Source organism: Pararge aegeria, chromosome 4, assembly GCF_905163445.1.
Source record: "Pararge aegeria chromosome 4, ilParAegt1.1, whole genome shotgun sequence".
In the NCBI taxonomy this organism is placed as follows: Eukaryota; Metazoa; Arthropoda; class Insecta; order Lepidoptera; family Nymphalidae; genus Pararge; species Pararge aegeria.
The window spans coordinates 6822290-6843905 of record NC_053183.1 but is presented as its reverse complement, the minus strand read 5'-3'; the positions used below and the strand labels follow the sequence as shown (position 1 = coordinate 6843905).

The following is a 21616-nucleotide window of genomic DNA, read 5'->3' as shown; positions in this document are numbered from 1 at the left end:
TTCAAAATGGTATATGTAAATCAAGCCAGAAGTAAAAACCTTCGCGATCCTGCGGTACATAATAATAATTATGTTCTACGAAAATACTTGTCTTTAGTATTTTTGTTAGAAATCTATAAATTCTACAAAAATACCAAAGACAAGAATTATGGCCTACAAAAATCTTGGTCTTTCTTATTCTTATTTTTTTTTTACTTTTAGATTTCTAAAAGTACTGGCCGAGCAAATGCGACCATATCTTATTAATATAATATATAAAATCGAAAGTGTTTGTTTGTTTGTATGCCCTTCCTTTAAGCAACCAATCAACATTCATTTTGGCATAAAGTTAGTTGGAAGGATGGAGAGTAACATAAGCTATTTTTTATAAGTACCAGGAAAACAAACGTTTCCCACGGGATTTGTGAAAGACCGTAATATACGCGGACGAAGAACGCGGGCAACAGTAAGCTATTTAACAAAAATGGCCAAACAACCTCAATTGTTGTATGGGAGTTTTATTTTAAATTCATATTTTATCTTTGAAGTGAATATTATAACTCAACATTCTGTGAATATTTCATGCGTCTACTACCTGTTGCATGGTATTGGATAGCATAGTTTATTATATTATACTTTACAGTCATATAGTCATTTAAAAGCGTGGGTGCTGTAAACGAGCGCGAAAAGGAAGCCAAGAGTGTAATAAGCAATGTACTTTACGTATTTCATAGGACGATTTTTATCACACTTGAGAGGAAAAGAAACGTTTACAGCTCGGTCTAATACCGCCTCGACTGTAAAACCCAATATACCCAACTCGTTGTATAATATATTAAAAAATATAATTCATTTCAAAATTTAAAATTGATTGCATTAAAAATATGAAGCTACAGAAGGCTAAATATCGCATCAAAAGAGTTCTTTGTAACGAAGTTGTTCGCGGTTTTAAACCCTTTTCATAACATGGTGAACCCTAAAAATAAGGCAAAGCGGTTAAGAAAAAACCGTGGCGCGGCGTGAAGTGGTTGATGAAGCACTTTTTTTAATATCACGCAGACCCAGCCCGGTTTAAGTATTAGTTAAACAAATTTATGTTTTACTTCGTAATATTTTTTTAATGGAATTCTGTTCGCTTCTGCGTATAACAGTTACTGTGTTTTAGAACGTCAACTGTCATTGCATGTCAACAAACGAAATGTCAAAACATGCCCAAGTGACAAGTGTGAACGTGCGAATAACCTAAAATAAAAAAAATAGTGTGTTGATTGTGTGTAATACTACTTTAAAATGGATGATTTACAAATGAATATATCAGTTTCCACGAAGGTAAGTGTGCTTAGTTTCTTGTAGTATGTAGCTAAATATTCCGACTTTTGCTTTATGTCATGGTTGTTTTAGAAACCGATCAAGAAGAATAACAAACCACAATCTTTACAAAACAATGCTTCGGATTACAAATTTAAGCCTAAATCTGACTTTAGCGGTAAAATAATAGCAAGGAAAAGAACCCAAAATGCGGTTCAGAAGAAGATTTTTGTAAAAAATTTGGAGGAACCCCAAAATAAAATACCCAAACTGACGCAGCCTACAAAAGAAGATAATTTAGCGTCAGCTTTGCGTGATCTCAGCGAGAACAAAGGCAAATTTCATGGTAAAAATTACCAGGAGATCACTGATGAAATCCAGATTAAACAGAAACCTCGCAGTGGGCCCTGGATATCATCTTTATTCAAAAACAATCCCGATGTACCTAAATTAGGACAGAAGGCAGTCAAGCCCTTAGTTGAAAAAGTATTTGCGGGCAAGTCATTTTCAGATTTAAATATTCACCCTCACAGTGTTGCAAATTTAAAACAAAATCTTAATTTAACTGAGCTAATGACTGTACAGCAGAAAGCTATTTCAATTATTTTAGAGGGTAGAGATGTTTTAATCAGGTATGTAATACGTAGTATGTATTAAAAAATAAATGCAAAAGAAAATATTGCCACAGCAAAATCTATATTGTGTAGTCAAAAAATCTGGCATGAAATATTTATTAATCGTTGAATTTTATATGAAGATGTTTATGATGCTAGATTTGTGTATTAGTAGAAGTAGTACAGCTTTTGAAATTACAATATTACATTGGTTACATAAGAGCTCTGAGGTTAAAAGTTATAACATTGTGATTGGTTTTAAAAATATATGTTCAGTGGTGATCCAAATTTTCAGCCGACATTGATTAAAGTTGGTTGGTGAGTCTATGCTCTTAATCCCTTTCTCCTGTGAGAAAGGAGGCCTGTAGCAGCTGTAGGACATAAATATGCTTTGGATTTTGTAGTTTTAAATGTAGTAATTATGAAATTATTTTTATGTTTTATCATATTTTTAAAGTTTTCCTTTATAATAAGTCTTTAATAGGCAGAATATTCATTTAAAAAAAAAACAATACCTATAATACACTTTTTAATAGATCACAAACAGGATCTGGCAAAACTTTAGCATATGCACTACCAGTTATTGAAGGATTGCAGGCTATAAGGCCAAAAATAAATAGGCATGATGGCGTACGAGTTCTTGTTGTGGTTCCTACCAGAGAACTAGCAGTACAAACATATGAACTGTTTGTCAAACTTGTAAAGGTAAAGTTTCCCTTTTTAAATTTAATTTTGTAGGTTACTTTAATTTCATGGTTCAAATTTTTATATAATACCTACAACAAATGTTCCCAAGTTTATAAGATTACATTTACTATATTATATTAAATAGTAATAGGGTTAAATTTCTTCTTGTAGCCCTTTATCTGGCTTGTGCCTGGTCTATTGAGTGGAGGTCAAAAGAGAAAAGCTGAGAAAGCAAGGTTACGGAAAGGTCTCAGTATATTAGTGGGAACACCTGGCCGTATTAATGACCACTTAAGACATACACATTCACTGAACTTTGCTAAAACTGGGTAAGTTATTTGTTGAGTTTGTATTTTAAGAATTTCAGCTAACTCCCATGTTCATCTATTAGCTAGCATATTTGGTGCACAGATCATATTGAGGTCCTGCGTTCAATCCCCAATGGGCTATATAAACAGGTTGGAGTCACAAGTAATAGGTACATACTAGAAGGTAAATTGATTTTAAATATGTTTTATGTAAATTTTTAAATGGTGACTTTAAAAATAATTCCAGGCTGTGATTGTCGTGAGCGCAACCAAAACCATTAGGGCTACCATTTTCTCTTCCGATTTGTATGATATAAGACAAGAAAATTGACTTTTTATTACTTTAGTGTTTTTTATGTACACTTGAAGGAAAAATCATATTTATACATTTTTTAATTGCATATTAAAATTTTTTAAACCAACATATAAGACTGATAAAAAGGGGAAAATATATTAATTTCCGCCTCGGAAGAATGCAAGCCGTAGCTTTCAGGGCGCGATTGCCAAGGAGTTCCAGGCTTGAATCCTGTTGGTTCCAATATGTTTATTTTAAACATTTTTAGACATAATTTTCTCTGGTTGCACATTTTAGCCATACAGTACATGTTTAGAACTCTTTTTAAGCGTTATTCATTGTGCATTGGGAAATACAATTACCACTATATTAATTTGCCTATATTAACAAAGATATCTTCAATTCTAAAGTTATAATAATATGTATTATTAATATTTTTGCTATTATATTATAATTTAATGAATTGATCTTGGAATCGTTTTTTATTTATATCTAGATGTCTAATACTTGACGAAGCTGATAGATTATTAGACATGGGTTATGAAAAAGATGTAGCTGCTATTGTAAAAGCCATTGAAGACCACAAAAAAGCAGCCACTTATGACCCTCTTGCACTTATGAAACAGACCATTAACAAAAAATTAATTGATAATGATGACATTAAAGATCAAGAACTTGAACCTGTTGAAGATCAAGGAGAATCTAATACTGAACATCCTTTAACAAAAGTTTTCTTATCTAAAGAAAGACAAACTATTCTTCTTTCTGCTACTCTTACTAAGGTAATTGACTATAGAAATTAAAACAGAAAAAAAATCTTTTTTAAATGATATTTTATACTTGTAATTTGAAAAAAAAAACTATTATGATTTATTTTGTAATAGTTCAGAAAACCTGAATAAAATGTTTTGGTTATCTTTAGGCAGTCGAAAATTTAGCTGGAATTACCATGCAAGATCCTGTATTTGTAGATACATCAGATGGTAAATCACTTGTTGCTGATTCATTAAAAAATATTAAAACAACTGAAGATGTTCAGTCAAATAATCAAAGTACTTTCAAAACTAAAAAACAGAATGATGATACTGGATCACCTATTAGTATAAATAATCACTCTGTAAAAGAAGGCTTAGTAGACTCTAGTAAAGGAAAAAGTCCAGGTAATTATTTTTGAAATAAAAATTTAGTTAATAAATTCCATATAAAATTTGAATTTTTTCTAATGCTAGGAAAATATTCAATCGTTTTAGGTGTTAAGGATGGTAATCATTCTGAATTGTCCAGTAGCAGTAAAAATGAATCAACAATTAAAAATATAAAAGTCACCAATACCAGAAGAAAATCGGAGAGTGATAGTGATTCAGATTATGAATATTTCAAAGAGCAGAAAAAAATTGAAAGTGAAAACGCAGACGAAGGTATAAACGTAGATAATGCTATGAAAGTAGAAGAAAAAATTAACAATAAACCTGAAAGTGAAAATATATTTGTACAAGCGATTAAATCAGCTATCGTAGAAGATGAACTTATCTTGCCAGCTACTGTTAATCAGACATTCTTAGTTGTGCCAATGAAGCTTAGATTGGTAACGTTGTGCTCTCTTATCGTAGAACACTGTGTATTAAATAAAAAGGGAGGTAAAATGATTGTTTTTATGGCAACTCTAGAAATGGTCGACTATCATACAGAATTAATCGAGACTGTTTTAACTGGCAAAGAGGTTAAAAAGAAAAACGATCCAAACAAAACATCAAATGCCAAGAAAAAGAAACTGGTAAATACTTATTTTGTACTTTTGGTACTCATGGCTTAACCAAATTTCTTTAGCAGTAAAAGTCCTACTTGCCCCTTGCTATATGATGTCTATACATAGAACGAGTTGTAATTAATGCAATTTAATTATCCTAGGAAAAATCAGAAGGATCGGATTCGGAATTCGAGATGGATTACGAGAGTCCTGCTGAAGGTGGTCTCCTGCCCTTGGATTTAGATGTGTTCAGTTTACACGGTTCTATGCCTCACGAGCAACGGATAGAAGTTTTCAAACAATTCCGTTCTGCAAAGAGAGGACTACTCTTTTGTACCGTAAGCTTATAATAATCGTAATTTTTCGGTGCTGACGTTTTGTCGGGTAATTCGCCAGGTTCTTTATTTAAAAATTACAGACTTTCGAGGTTGTTAAATTTTCTATATGACTTAAATTACGTACTAGTTTTCTCGGTAGATATATTCAAATTCGCTTCTGTATGTAGGTACTATAAGCTATTCTTTCTAGCTGTCGTAAGATATTTGAAGTTAGCATTTACAAAAGTTTGTGATATAGATTATCACATTTAAAGTCTTTAATAAGGAGTTATAACTTTAACAATTATCTCATTTGCTTTATCCCTTGAAAACATACGAATTTGCACACTGCTACTTATAATTTCTTAATTTTTTTATACAAAAAGTCTCAATGTTATGAGAGTAAAATTTTGAAAATTTTTAGAGCTTAAAACGCTTTTTTTACGAACGAAAATTTACGAACTTTTCATGCACTCATACTGAAGCATTCTCAGGAGATGAAGACGTTGCGGAGAAAGATTTCAAATTTGACTTTGTAACTTTCGTTGTTAATGTTTTAGGTATTATTACCTAAGACTTCCTAGTTTTTTGTAGCTTTTAAAGTTAGATACAACTCTATTTATTCTATCCAATATTTCTGGTCAGGACGTAGCCGCAAGAGGGTTGGACTTACCAAAAGTGGACTTAGTGCTGCAGTATTGCGCTCCGACTTCTGCAACGGACTACGTTCACAGGTAACCAAAATTCGTATCACGTAAGCGTTCACAGGAATAAATGCATTTCTGTTTTTTCGGTGATGTTTAAAATTCTTTAATAATCCCTTAGGGTAGGGCGGACAGGTCGCGCAGCGCAAGTAGGTGCGGCCGTGTTGTTCCTACTACCAAGCGAGGCAGAGTTTGTGAGGCATCTAGAGCAGAAACGTATTAGGTAACCTTCCCATTTCTTATGCATATTTGTTCATACTTCATCTGAATTTTCATTAAGAAAGACGACTTTTGGTTAATTCGTAAAGTGATAGTTTAGTTATATATGGTTGAGGAGATGTATACAATTCTGTATAACTATTCTCTAAATTTGGTAAATTCTAATAAAAACTAAAATTAATAAATTGACTGCCTCATTGGTCTAGTGTCGACGCTTACTTTGCTATTCATTGCAAGTTATTCGTATGCATTTGTTTGGAAGATCGAGATGTTAAAATACATATTTAATCTGCTTAGTTGGTGAAATCCATTATCCTATAGGAGTGGCCTTAATCCTTTGATCCAGCTTCATGTCCTTTGGTAGGTTGCCTGGTTGAGATCGCCTTTAAACGATAAGGCCGCTTAATGTACCTTTTTTTTATTAGGAATATTATTACTTTACTTATCGTCTACTTTTCATCTAAACTTCTATTGGAATTGGTAATATAAGTTGGGAGTGATTGAATTGTACAACACAGGTTGCGGCAATCGGACGAATCGCGAGCCTTGGACGCTTTGCAAACTGTAGTGCCATCGGCGCCGACGCGACAACGTGCGGCCATCGCTGTGCAAAGTAAACTAGAATACACTGCCCACGGTTCAAAAGAATGGCTGGCTAGGGCTAGCAGAGGTATGGAAAAGTTTTAACATCCACACTATAGTTATTTAACTATTTTAAGAGGTGTCCATAAATTCCAACAGTTATATTAATAAACATGACATAACCTCGGAACAGTAATGCAGTGTTTCGTCGCTCTTCAACTTACATCATTTTATAAATAAGAAGGTTCATGGAAAAACGTAACTTTGTTTCCTACGGTGAACAGTAAAATTATAACGTCAAAAATTAATAATTGATCGAATAAGAACTAACAGCTTTTCAAAGCGTTTTTATTATTGAAAAAGTCTCACTTACTGACTGATTAATGCAAATTTAATAAGAAAATAATGAAATTGCTCCATTAAAATATCTGAGAGATAAAAATGAACTTTTATTTTGGTATACACAAAAACAAGTTCATCAGTCATCTTAGTAAGTAGATGGCGATGTCTGTATTGACGTCGTATATTTTTTTTTATTTACTTTGTATCTAGCTATATATTACTTAATAAATTGTATTAATAATGAAACCATCCATGTGCATAATAGCCTAAACTTAGTGCATAATATCAAAAAAGAATCATTTAATTGCTCAAAAACGCAAATAACTTAGAAAAGTTAGAGGTGCGTGCCGAGTTACGAACTCGCGCCCCCCGAAAGTGAAGTTGAGCTCCTACCCAATGCGCTATCACCGCTTCTTGGTTATGAACTGAAAATCTTGGTTCTAAATCAATATGAATTCGATCTCGTGATATTTCTATAGTCCCATCTCAAATATTTCGTATAGGAATGTTGTGAGACAACGATTCTGCTTCTTTTAAAGCTTTCACATCATGGGTTCGCTTCTACTCGTGCTACCCGCGCGAGGTCCGAATGTGGTTGGACGCACGACTACTGCATTTAGGACACGCCGCCAAAGCCTTCGCACTGAGAGAAACTCCCGCGGCTCTTGCCAGGCGTGCTAGATCCGATCCAAATTTGCAGAAAGAGAGACCCAATAATCGTCTAACAATGCATGACGAGGAAGAGAAAAAACGACCTGGGTAAGTTTTGATTCCAATTTTTTTTAAGCAGTTGTTTTCATGTGGATGTTTTATACTCTACTAGCTGCTGCCCGCGACTTCGTCTGCGTTTGATTTTGTTTTTTGATGTAACATTAAATTTAGCTGTAGATCTAAAAAAATTAAAGTATTCAGTATCGCTGAGCCTTAAATGAGGGGTGTGCCGCTGTCCGCTGAGGAGTTCTGTCGTCTATCTCCAACCACAGTTTGGGTAAAATTAAACACATATTATAACCTCTATATTACAAAAATAATTATTTAAATCGGTTATAATTTTCCGGAGTTATGGTGTAAAATCGTCAAACACTCACCCCCTCTCCCAAAGGAACTGAGCTTAATGTCGGGATAAAAATTATCCTAAATTACTTCTAACACTTCCAAGAATATGTGTACAAAGTTTCATGAGGATCGGTTTAGTAGTTTCCGCGTGAAAGCGTAACAAACAAACTTACATTCACATTTATAATATTAGTAGGGATGTATCTAGTTTGTTTGCCTTGGGATAATGGAGCATAGTAGGTATTATGTTATTCTATCTACTCCCATGATTTAAATCCTTTATAAAAGATTCTGAAACTATAAGCTTATTGCTAATATTAAAACCAACATTGTATAACAGTTGCATAAATAAATGGTGAAAATTAGTGTATATCCTACTAATATTATAAATGCGAATTTTATATGGATGGATAGTTTGTTACACTTTCACGCAAAAACTACTGAGTTGATTTTGATAAAACTTTAAAGTTATATAAAATATGAATAACGCAATATGGTGGAAATTGGCCAAAATATAGCAATAAAATATAGTTAATAGTAAATCAGAAAAAAAATCTGCCCTCTGAGAACTGTCTGCGCATAAATCGAAAAATAATGTATGGGAGAAACGGCACATTGTAGGAAGTTTCCTACCATGCCTTGCGAAGTGTAACTATGTTTATAGGCTATAGTTTCCTCTTATCATCAGGTGGGCCATCTGCTTGGTCCCTAAATAATAATAATAATAAAGAAATGGTGTACGTTCTCGTATTGTACCTAATAATACAAGAACAAAAATGATTTCATTTCAGTTTTTAATCCATTTTTATAAGAATAACAATTTTTTAAATAGATGTAGATGCCTCATCGTTAAAAGTTAACTATTTCAAAACTTTTTATTTCAGTTTCCCGAAAATGAAAGTGGGTGTGTTTGCACACAAAATAGTGAACAAGCAGAGCTCGATGCATACGGCAAGCGAATTTGACAGTGGTTTACCACCTGTAGACACCTACACCAGGAAGGTCAAAAAGAATAAATAAAACTGATTATAATCATTACCTAATTGTAATTAAAATTAACATCTTTGTAAATAAAGTTTTACTTAAAGTTATCTGTTTCGTATTTTATAATTTTTAAATATCCCTTCCAATATTATGAATGCAATAGTATGTTGGTTTCTTGGCTTGCACTTCTCTCATAAACCAGTCGGGCAACGGATCAGAGTAATTGTTACATTGAGGTATGAGCTGGCAAGGTATACAAGTTTCTAATCCCTATATGTACGGTTCCTGTGAGAATTTTAAGGAATTGTATATATTTTAAAGCGTGCACCCCAGTCCCCTAAGTTTAAGTAGCCAAAGCCTCTTTGAACGACGACGTTCATACAAAGGTATATACAACTTGTAAATGAAAACCGAAATAATATTTCACAGGCTTTAGTGGTACATTATGGACTGTCTCTGACACTTATCTAAGTGTAAGAGACAGTCCAGTCCAGTCCAGTCAGATAACTATTACTGTTTCACATCTGTGAAACCGTAAACCTTATAGTTTTTGGGTAAACCACTGCTATAGTTTTACTAAAAGAAATCAGATACAGCTCTAACATTACATGCAAAATTAAAATCTTGTGACTCCTGCCACTTTAGTATGTACGCGTCGCGTAGCGTAGGTACTATGCACGTGTCGGTATTTGATCTTCAATAGGGTTGTCATAAGTAAACATTAGAATGATTTGAATTCGTTTTGTATAGAAAAATAAATATGCTTCTTTTATTTAACATTTACGGGGTGATTCCTTCCTATGAAATTACTTATGCATCCTTCAACATTATTTCGTAATTCGGTTTCACGTTGTATAATTATATCTTTCTTAAATTATTTAAGTTTTCATTAAACCTCGAAAAGCTCGATTTCCAGTTGCAGATAAAGTATATTCTTATCATTATAAATAAATTAATAAATAAACAAATTATCATCAGCCAATAATTTTCTATCAATCCTACCACTGCATATGAGTTAACCAGGTCTCCGGGGCACCGAGAGTGGTCATCGCCACTTTAATTACTCCGCGCTGGTATCTACTGAGCATTTCAAAAGTATAACCTATTTAACAATCTTTAGATATGTTTAGATCGATCCCATAGTGGAATAGATCTAAAAAACAGTCCGTTTATTAACCCATCTTTTTTATAAAATTGAGTATAAATATATCAGGAATATACTTACTAACAGCAAAATCTACAAATATTATAATAACAAAGTTCGTGGGTTTATCTGTTTTTCACGTAGCCTTTAATATTAAACACATTAGTAGATTTACCTACTGTACATAGTACACACGGGTAGACACTAGTATCATATAAAAAAGAAAAAGTATAAAAGCGTTAGGACGAAATATATAACTTTACACAGCCTCCGCAGGATATAACAGCAAAGGTATCACTTTTAAGCAACTGTATTAATAAAAAATAATATTAATTGGCTCGAAACTTGAACGCCACTTCTCAAATTACGGTGACATTCAGAGATACCATCGCAACTTAAACTTAACAGCCCCATTTTGTTTCGGAGCTTAATATATGTGTTCTTGAGCACTGTAGCCAATGAAACATGGACCTTGTCCAAAAATTCAAACCACGAGACGACTTGAGATTAATGGGAGGGCGGCCGATGGCTACCGTTTTCATTTCTGACTCACAAGTGACTGGAATGAAAAATGATTTTAAACCATTATCGTGCCTCGTCCGGCCTTTTGATATTTAAATTTTTTTTCAAGCGGCCATCATTACGGCGGGATGAGTTGCGAAATTCGCCCCAACTCGTGGTTTTTGTCCCAACGACTTTTTTGTCGTTCTCATTTACGATGTTTTTATTGCTGCATAATGAAAAATTAAAAGAGTATTGTGGGGCGCTTTCATGCCGTAATCAGTCTTTTCAAGGTTGAGCTTCTCTCCTTGGTGACAATATTTTAAATGACTTAATCGTGACGATGATAAATTCGCTGATTAATACTTCCACCTTAGAATGTTATCTGCATTTTTAGTGTCTTTTAAAATTCTAAGGCAAATTCTTATAAGAAAAGAATATGAATTCGAAAAAAGATTTTACTTGGTAATGCCTCAGTAATAGATACAGTTTTTATGAAGCAGAGCGTGCATGGAAGGAGAGGAAACACTGATATCTACTTACATGTTATGCTTAGATGCTACGAATTAAAAAAAGGCTACTCAGCATCATTCCCTAAAGCAATCAGTGTCCTGCTAAGAGTGAGCTTGGCTGACTGGATTGACTCAGTGGGCAGCCGCATCAAAAGCACTACGTTTATACTAGGGATGGTTCCAGCCAACTTAGTACGGAGACAGACCTAGTAACAGAAAAAGTAGAAGAAGTCTCTGAGATTTCTGAGTAACACTTCATATCAAGCTCATATGATTATTTGAACAAAATTCAATGATCTCCTGTACCAAATTTCATTTTATGAATGAATGAATGTATGAATAACATGGATTCAATAACTGCCTCTTCCTAGTGGTTAGTGGTTAAGATGTTCAACTACGGATCACGAGATCATGGGTTCGAGGATCATGGAGTTAGGAAATTGGGGATGTCAATACCATGTCTCGTAGAGCACGCTAAGCAGTCAACCCGAATTGGAGCAGCGTGGTGGGTCTATTTTATTAAATCGTCTCTCCAGTTAGAGCTGAGGCCTATGCCCGGCTCAGGGATGTTAATAGGCTGCGGATGATGATGAAGATTGTACGGGTGATACGCTCGACCGTAACATTAGGATGATCTTCCTCCGAGCGGGTTATCGTGCTCGGGGACCGAAGTCCGACCATTCATCTCTGGAAGTTGTAGGTATACATGGAAACAAAAAATTGTGAACACTTCGTTAGCGCGATGCAGGAGTGTATGGCACCATCTAGTTTAGTAAAGCGGGGACCGCTACTATGATATAAATTTATAACTTTCTTAAATATAAAAAATATTGCAGTGGGTGGAAATATCGTGTAAATCACACCCCCTTTTTTTTGAACTCGTTTAATTATTCTATCTCTGTTCCATTGGTTTATTCATTGATATTTAAGTAAAAGTTAGTTTTAACGTTTTCATATATTCATCAGTTCGATATCTGTAGAAGTATAGTTATGTTGCCCAGCTTCGCGCATCATTAAACAGCTCATTTGCATGTTGGCCGGCGCCAAAGCTCGTGAAAAGGCCTTTTCATTAACATCAGTTCTACTGAAAAATTGTTTTGCCAGATATAGCTTATGTAAAGCGAGGCCTATTTTATTTGATTTAAATTATTACTGGCAACTATGACTCAATCAGGTTTGTATTTATTTTGTTTTTTACGCGTACTGAGTATGTGCGTTTTGAGTTTTGATTAATGATATCTAACCAGTGTTTATTATATCAGCACTATTAGTAGACTAGTTGCGTGGCTTCATATATCTTCATCTTCATATATGTCATATTAACCCATTACCGGCCCACGGAGAACGGGTCTCCCACAATGAGAAGGGGGGTTAAGGCCGTGTTCGACCACGCAGGCCCAGGCGGATTGGTGGACTTCACACACCTTTGATTATAGTATGCAGAACTCTCGTATGCAGGTATCCTCAAGATATTTTACTTCTCCGTTAAGCCAGTGATATTTTAATTCCTTAAAACGCACATAACTTAGAAAAGTTAGACGTGCGTGCTGGCATTTGGACTCGGCCCCCCGAAAGTGGGCTATCACCGCTTCAATCTGATCTGTGGCTTCATTAGTAATTAATTTTTATTTGGAATGTCAATTATTACCTATGTCGTTTGTTTTTTCTAAAATAGCTCGCGTTATAGATCAGAGGCAAAGATCAAGTTACAGCGGCATTTATTTTTGGGATATTCTCATGGTTACCCCCAAACAACGGAGAGGCATATGTTACGTCAGAGTCTTACTGCCTTAGACCACACGCTGCACGGCTAGAATAACCAGGAGACAAAAATTATATCCCGTGATTATATCCCCTGACAAGGGCAAAATTTACGTGTCCACCTACCAAAGCACTGCAACAGTTTACTTTCGTTCATTATTGCGTTATTATTTCCACTGGTGCGCCAATGCTAGGAGAGTTGATAAAGCAGTGCGCAGAAGATAAAATGTGCTTTCTAGGCTGCGCTTTTTCTACTCGCCGCCTGACGACGAAGCCTCAACTCCTTCGCACACATTCACTACATGACCATGTTAACGTAAGAGGCGGAATTATAGCACGCCAAGCAACGCGCGGATCATGCTGTGGACAATGGACAACGTCGTTTCCGTCACCCATAAGTCCTACAAAGGCACTGGGAGCAGCAGGGTGAACACGAAGTGACAAAAATCTATCCAATGGTTATAATAAAGGTCAGTACAATACACGAAGAGATTAAAGTGATCTGTACATGTAACTATTCTATTGGCGTGCTCGAACAGTTGGTCTACGCGTTGCGCGGTAGTACAAACGCGCCGCGTCACGACCTACCGAATTATGGGCACAAAGCGCCGTTGATACCGAATATTCCATATAAATATTGAGCTAATCGCCCTTTCAATAAAGCGGCCCGCTTTTTATTAATAATTGATCGCAGAGCGGCTAGTCATGCACCGTATTGTATTGAGGAACATATTTTTTGCTGTACCTCACCTCATTAATGAGTGCCTTGGCTCCGCACATGACGAGGGCGTGTTCCAGTGAAACTTGGCCGAAACTAATTTTCGATGAGTATGGGATGCATTTTAAATACTGTGGAACCAATTTTGTTTACTTTCCCAAACGCTTATTAATATTTTTTCTGCTATGCCCACAGTTGCTACTGTGCGTGTTTTTGTTTACATACCTACTGGCTGTATGTAATCGAAATTGAAGTGTTGATTGCTTATTTAACTGAGTGAATAATGTAACGTGTTTCCAAACAGTCTAGTAATTAGCGGCGTTCGAGTCTTCATCATATTCATATCGAGTTCAGGCATATTTTAAATGAGTTTACATATTACACTTTTTACATATTTTCGTCTGTTATTAGCTCAACTAAACTTATTAATTAGTTAAGGTAAAAACTAAATTTTATATTAATTTCTTCGCGTACTTTCAGGACCGTTTATGTCTATGAGTAAAGTACCCACCTTACTAATAGACGTAAACTGTCCTGCATGTATGTGAATTATTTGTTATCATTTAAACAATACGTCACGATATCCTGCTTTAAAGTCCAAGGCACAGATCAAGTATCGATGCGAGTAATGTGTAATGTACATTCCAGTTTAAATGATTTAGTATTTGCAAGAAAATAATATGAGAAGTAGAGTCAAAGTAGAGTCAAGATATAGAAGATGAAACTAAAGTTAGAAGATCCTTTGTGACTAAAACCAAGTCTCGAACGAGAATTGGCTAAATACTTAGTTGTTATAAATATAAATATTTAGCGCACGTAAAACGCTTCTGAGCAAATCAAGTAAAAGGCTTGCAAACGCACAATGTTTATGTTGATTTATTTGAAGCACGTTCCATTAACAGAGAATAATGTCTACAACGATAAGTGAAGTGCAATTATTTTTTCACTCAGTCAGTTTATTGTTCCCGTGAAGTTTAATGTACGTTTGTATGAGAGCTCACCGTTAAGTCATGAATAATAAGAAGCAGACGTTCATACCATTAATAGCAAGTGTTTTTCCTCAACACTATGGTCTATGATTATTTCTTGCTATAACTTACAGTTTTACAAAGTGAGCGCTGATAGTATAAAGTTTTTTTTCATTGTTAAACATCAAATCGCTTTCCACATCATTAGGTACCATAGCAGTCGGTTTATTAACCCGCGGTGGGGTTGTACGGAAAAAGTCGACGATGTTTGCTTAGCGCTGAGCTTATAATTACAACGGTCTGGTTGAGTTTCTCATTGAATTTATAATTTTATTGTTATCTAGACAGTGCTTGCAATCAGATAGGCACCTATATAAGCACTTTTTGATTTTCGCGAGTTGCCGTGGCCAAAAGACGTGTGAGTAGAATATCACACGTCTTTTGGCCAACTTGTCTTTGCCAATTGTACAACTTATGTACATATAATAAAAAAATTCATATTATTGACTTTAGCAAGTGTGCTAGTCCTTCATATAATTTGTACCGAGATAGGTATTACCTATCACACTATTTTAAACGACAGATAGCTGTTTCCCTATCATATTTTTTTACAATTACAGCCAAGAACTTGGCTAAACAAGCTGCTTTTATTGAGCAGTGTAATAATTCTGACATTAACACCTTGGAAATCATTCCAAGTCATTCTACTTTAAACTAGTTAAGGAGACAACAGAGGTTTCCTCTTGCTTAGATAAACAGACAACTGAGACTATCTCTGGCATATACAATATAAATTATATTAAGGCATTGCACAATTTAAAAGTTAACCAAAAAATATACAAATATATCATGTACCATTACTACCTATCTAAAGGTAGGTAGGTACATGATATTTAAGCACTAGGGTGTTTGCTTTTTAATCAGTGGGTCAGTCTCGTATGTATAGTGGATAGCTTGTTTGGAACCGAATTATATGGTTTTGGGTTCGATGGAAAGCTTTCGTTCCCGTTGTTTGACTAATATGGGTGGGCAGCAACCCTGCTTTCTGAGTCCAAAGCCGTGGGTTCGATTCCCACAAATGGAAAAGGTTTGCGTGATGAACATTAATGTTTTTCAGAATCTGGTCGTTCTGATCTGTACCTATATTATAAATATTTATGTGTATTTTGTGCATAAAAATAATTATCAGCTATCTTAGTACCCATAACAACGAGCTACGCTTACTTTGGGACTGGGTGACGACGTGTGTATTGTCGTAGTATATAAAAAAAGTTCAGTGTGCGGCCAGAAGTTAGGAAACTGATGTTGTGTACGTTAAGCCTACACCACCGTACGCTACGTTTTGATTGTTAACGTCACTAGATAATAATAGAGAAAATCATTAAAGTTATCGTGTGGTTACACAGTACCTTTAATGATCTCACCCATTATGCTTTTAATAAGCGCCATGGCACAGTGGTCGTACGGTTAAGGGTTCGGTTTGCGAATTTATAATTTGTAAGTTGTTCGTGATGTGGTGCATTAAAGACCTGATTAACGCAGGCTTAGGTTAAATTTAGATAGTTGTACCCAAAACCTCTAACCCAATCTGATAGGTTAGGCTTAGGCCTATTTATATGACTTTCTACACGGAACTTTCTGTCTGAATCTGCCAATTTAGTTAAGAGATTTGTGTACATCCAGAAATGCACGTTATGAAAACTTTATATAAGTTTTGTAGTACGTTTGATTACACTTTTATTAAAAAAAAATATTAAAAAAAAGAAAATTTAAAAGCCTGCTTTTCCTTTAATTACGCAACTAAGCGAATATCAACATTATAAGCATATCTCTCGATCTCCATTAGGAACTAGCAAAGCTAATTAGTCAGAAAAAATCAACACAATTCCAATGTTTTGCTAAAACTGTACAATGTCCCGTCTACTCTGTTATGATGATTATAATTGATAGCGTTTCTCATTCACTCAATTATATTAAATGGAGAGAATGTTGGCTGTTTCCCGCTTTGAAACAATAACGATAATCAGATGGCAGCGTCTCGTGAACAATGACAATGCGTTTTGCTGGGGTAGCAATAAACACTAAATAAACAAGACATACTAAAAAAACCGTATGTGATGCCGCGTAGAAGTCAAAGTCAAATATTTCTTTATTCAAATGGGCACAAAGATGGCACTTTGGCACATTACATGTAAAATATGACATAGGAGTGAGTTGATGGCGATAAATAAATTCGTCAAGTTAAAACTAAAGCTACGAGGTTTCTTCTGTTTACAGGTGATTATTTTCCACTTAATATCAGGTGGACCATCTGATTGGTCTGTCAATTAATACGAGAACAAAATCACAAGTTTAAAGAACAGATTTTTTTTATTCAAACAATGTCATAATGTCTCACAGGACTCCTGCCTCAGAGAAGAGAGGGATTAACACTCTACGCGACCTCCAAACGAATATGAATCCTGTCCTATTGCTTAGTGAGAAAATAAAGTTCACGATGTGCATTAAAACATGGTCAACATAGGCTTTTAACCGACTTCTCACGAAGCTGTTATACTGTTAACCTAACTACCTGTAAGCGGTGCATGCATAACATTTAAAAATTAAAAGTTATTGTTTCATAAAATGCGTGAGAATGTTTAATTAGATAAGTGGGATAAACGGAAATAGGTATACATTTTTGAAACGAAAGTGACAAAGTGACATAAATTTTTATATTTTGTAGTTCTGTGGTTTGAGCAATAACTACCCTACGAAATCTAAGAGCTCCTCAACTTTCAACCGAAAACGTTATTTCGGAAAACTCAAAGTAGGTTTATTAAAAAATTTAATTGCTAGGAATAGAGTCCTAGCAATTTATTTAAACTATTTAGTAAGCGAAGTATAAGTTTGGCTGTACAATGTGTTAAAACTTTAATTTGATGAGTTTCTTAATGACAATGGAAAATAAAGGAAGAATAAAAAGAAACACGAAGATCGGAATACTATACCTAAAATAGACGGTATTATCGCTTCGTCACAAGCTCTGCTAGATAAACTTCTGCTAGATTAGGAAATAAACAAGAATTAATTGAATTTATTCCGGGTATCATGAGGAGAGCATAATTAAATTAAACCAATGCATCCAATTACTGAGACAGCTTCAAATAACAAAAAGGCTATCAACTACCTGCCTTCATACAATTCTCGAGTTATTTTTTAAAGAGACAGAAGACAATCTTACAATGATAGTGGAAGGAATGTAACCTCAAGGAAGTCACCAGATGCGATGGTTGGTACAAATCAGAACACCTATCATCACAAAAGTGCACGCAGCTTTTTCATTAAAGCAGAGACACGTGGCGCGACATCATCCGAAAGGCTAACCTTTCGGACCTAGATGCAAGACCAGAATTAGCAATTAGAAATACGACGCAGAGAAAGAGAGAGAGTTTCGTAATAAGAATAGGTACACATAGTCCACAAAATTTCATTCGACCTCACGTCTCACGGTTAAGCTTACGTAGCAGGGTAATGCAGGTGAATGGAATTCTATTGCCTGTTCTTTCACATGGGAACAAAAAAGTAGCAAATGGATACTCTGAACAATTTTTATCGCTGTCACAAATGATTAAAGAGGACAGTATCGTATATCGATGTCGAAGTGTGAGGTGAGGTAGCCGCACGCGGGCTCGCCTTACCCGACACTGATACATTAACCAATAGTTTAACGAGCACGTATCGATTTACAATTGCCCACTTAATGTATAATAGTTTCATTTTCATGATATTACGGAAAAAATCCGGGTATGTAACTTAGTAAGTAGGTCGATGTCTTCATCTCTTGTACCCATGCAATTAGCGATAAAAGAGATTCAGCATTTTGAAAAACCCGGACAATTTTTGAGTTCATAATCTAAAACTGAAGGTTAATTGTTGAAAACTCTTTTGTTCACAGGCCCCAAAAGCTAAGCCATTACTTAAATGACATTATTTAATTATAGGACTTGTGCCTTACATAAGGGACTCGCTCGACAATCTTGTTCCGCTTGGGTCCATCGACACAACAAGGCATTGAAGTGAACTGGCTTGCTGTCCGCCTAGTCTTGGTGCTAAACAACGCTGCGTCTTCCGGTGCGGTACCCTTTAGAACCCAAATGGCCACCGAGTTCCCTGCAAATAAGTAATTTATTAAAAGAAAGCCTAATATTTTATACATCGGCTTCAGTTTGTGTAGAACCAAGTTCGATCCCCAGCATTCGCTCAGCAGTTATAAGCAATTAAAAATCACTTGTGAAGAAACCTGTATGTCTTTAAATGTTCGCTCGCACCCGCCACAATTCGCACTGGACCAGCCTGGTGGACTAAACCCTTCTCATTCTGACCCGTGATAATGATGAAGTAATTAATAACTTTTTATTACAGACAATGAAAAAAAACCACATGAAGCCGCAAGCCTTATTACTAACAGAGTATTGTTAGGTAATAGGTAGAACTAGGAAATAGCATTCTGTTTGAGAATGCATGTGATTTGACCAAGAATGTCACCTCAATGTGCCTCAATCGTCTTAGAGTATTAGACAATACGACTACTCGCGCAGTTCACCAGCACACTTAGCACGAGTACACAGGAGAACGTGGGTTTTCGAGTATAAAAATATTATAAAGAAGTCAAATGAACCTTTTATTCCTAGTATTAATACCGTACGAATCTTTACAAAACACAACGTTTTCGCTATCTGGCTGTAAATATATGTACGCAAAACGAGACTACGTATTCGTCACCATTTTACCAATAAAGCGCGGGACGGTGCGAGGATTTGCATCCTTCAATGGAGTAAAAAAAACTTTAGCCCATTTTATACAGTCATTCAATAATCTGAAACCGTCAACGCTTGCGTGGTGTGGAATCTCGTAGACCTTAGAACCTACTACTTGTTACCTATCCCGAGATCGTACTAAGGGCACAGTCTGCAGTGTTTAGTCAAGATTGCCCAGCCCCAACTATTCCTCATCATTGCTTTCCATCAGGCATCATAGTCATCAATTGCATGCGTCTCTATTATGAAAAATTTAGTCAAGGCTGATTGTGTAATCTCGTAGTACCCAAGTGTTGGTACTTATTATACTTACTTATTACTTATATAATAATTGTCTTTATTGTATCTCATTTACAACGGATTGTAACAACGGTAACAACTGTATTAGTTAAAAACTGTGTTACAGCTATTAACGCTTACAAACGTTTTTTATCCATGTTTCTGATACGTGCCGCTAAGATGTGGAACGCCCTCCCGGCAACTGGGTTTCCTGCCACGTATAATTTGAGTACCTTCAAGGCTAGACTGAATAGGCTTTTTCTAGGCAAGCGTGCTCCAACCTAGACCTCATCATTGCTTTCTAACGGGCATGATTGTCGTCAAGCGCTGGCCTATCGGTAATAAAAAAAAAAAAAACGCCCACCTCCGGGTTTACTTATTTCGTGACCGTACTAAGGGTACAGTTGAGCAGTGTTTAGTCGAGATTACCGACGTTTACCAGCGGACTGCGCTGACCGCAACGCACTCACACACGCATTGGGGCTATGTAAAACCAATAAGTGGAAGTTCACTCGGCATTGTATTACATGCATAGTTAAAGCAGGGACTTATAGTATAGGATAGCTTAGTGGTGGTCTTACTAAAGAATAACAGATTTTTTTAAATTTTTTATTAATAAACCCACGAAAAATATATTTTTGTAGGGAAATAATAATTACAAACTAAAATTAATATTTACAATAAATATAAGGCGTCTAAGCGTATTCACTTATGGGCATAGTACCCAAAATGCTGGCGCTATTGCCCCTTTGTATAGCTAGACTTAGCCGTTGGGCTAAATAAGCTCTTGGGTCACCAGACGTAAGGACCAATTTTTGTGACACTATGTTGATAAAATTTTTCGTGTCCGAAGACCATGGCCCCAGAGTCTTAAACGCAAACGCCGCAAAAACGTACTCATGACTATTTTTCCGGGCTACAAGAGGAGCTTAATTTGGTTTCAACTGAGATAGTGAATCGGCCTGCAGGTCTGTTACTGAGTCGGGCCGACTTTGATGGAAGTTCTCGTGAGTTAATAATAATTATGAGAACTCATGATTGTTAAAACTGTAAAATAATGGGCTATTATAGTAGCTAGTAGTGTTTGTGTAAGTACTAAGGAGATACGGCAGCAAAAGCATCATTTTTTTATTTAACAGACTTTATTAGTTTAAGTTTATTTAGTAGTGTTAGCACAATCTTGTAACCCTAAAGTTGACGTCAAAGTCAAAGTCAAAGTCTAAAATATCTTTATTCAAGTAGGCCCGTCCCATAGGTGGCACTTTTGATGCGCACATTACATGAGAATTACCCGGTAGTGAGATTATGGCGATAACCATATTCGTAAAATTAAAACTAAAGCTACGAGGGTTCCAAACGCGTCCTGGAAGAAGCCCACAACAATCCTAGCCGGGTGTTTTTATTTTGTTATCACCATCTCACATTGTCATTTAAAATTATTAGAAGAGCAATCTGGTTGACGTATCAGGATACCTTTGTAAACCTATCATAAAACCTGTCTTATTCATTTTCAACCCCTCTAAATTAATAACTGCAGGTATTGTTTTAGTAAAGTAAAACAGGTTCTAAGGTCGAAACGACCAATGAAAAAATAAAAACTTGTACTTCTACATACTCTAAATAAAGATTTAGAGTATGTAGAAGTACCTTTATGGAGACTCTCTTAACTTTTACCAAATACTCTTCTGATCAGACTTGTTATTCTTAATCTGAAGTTTGTATTCAGATTCTATGTTTTCACAACGTATTAAATAAAATGAACCTACTGGATTCATTTGCTTTATTACGTTTT

The 21616-nt window shown here is 35.4% G+C and overlaps 1 protein-coding gene across 1 annotated transcript; it reads left to right on the top strand.

Moving 5' to 3' along the window:
- The first annotated feature begins 1196 nt into the window (after window positions 1-1196).
- Window positions 1197-9206, top strand: LOC120637950 (probable ATP-dependent RNA helicase CG8611). Its single transcript, XM_039910039.1, has 13 exons — window positions 1197-1308; window positions 1381-1919; window positions 2438-2606; window positions 2760-2917; window positions 3688-3973; window positions 4114-4351; window positions 4442-4965; window positions 5100-5276; window positions 5901-5989; window positions 6081-6182; window positions 6697-6848; window positions 7642-7861; window positions 9043-9206. Exons 1-13 carry the CDS (start codon window positions 1270-1272, stop codon window positions 9176-9178), a joined length of 2829 nt encoding a protein of 942 aa, XP_039765973.1. The 5' UTR covers window positions 1197-1269; the 3' UTR covers window positions 9179-9206.
- The last annotated feature ends 12410 nt before the right edge of the window (window positions 9207-21616 follow it).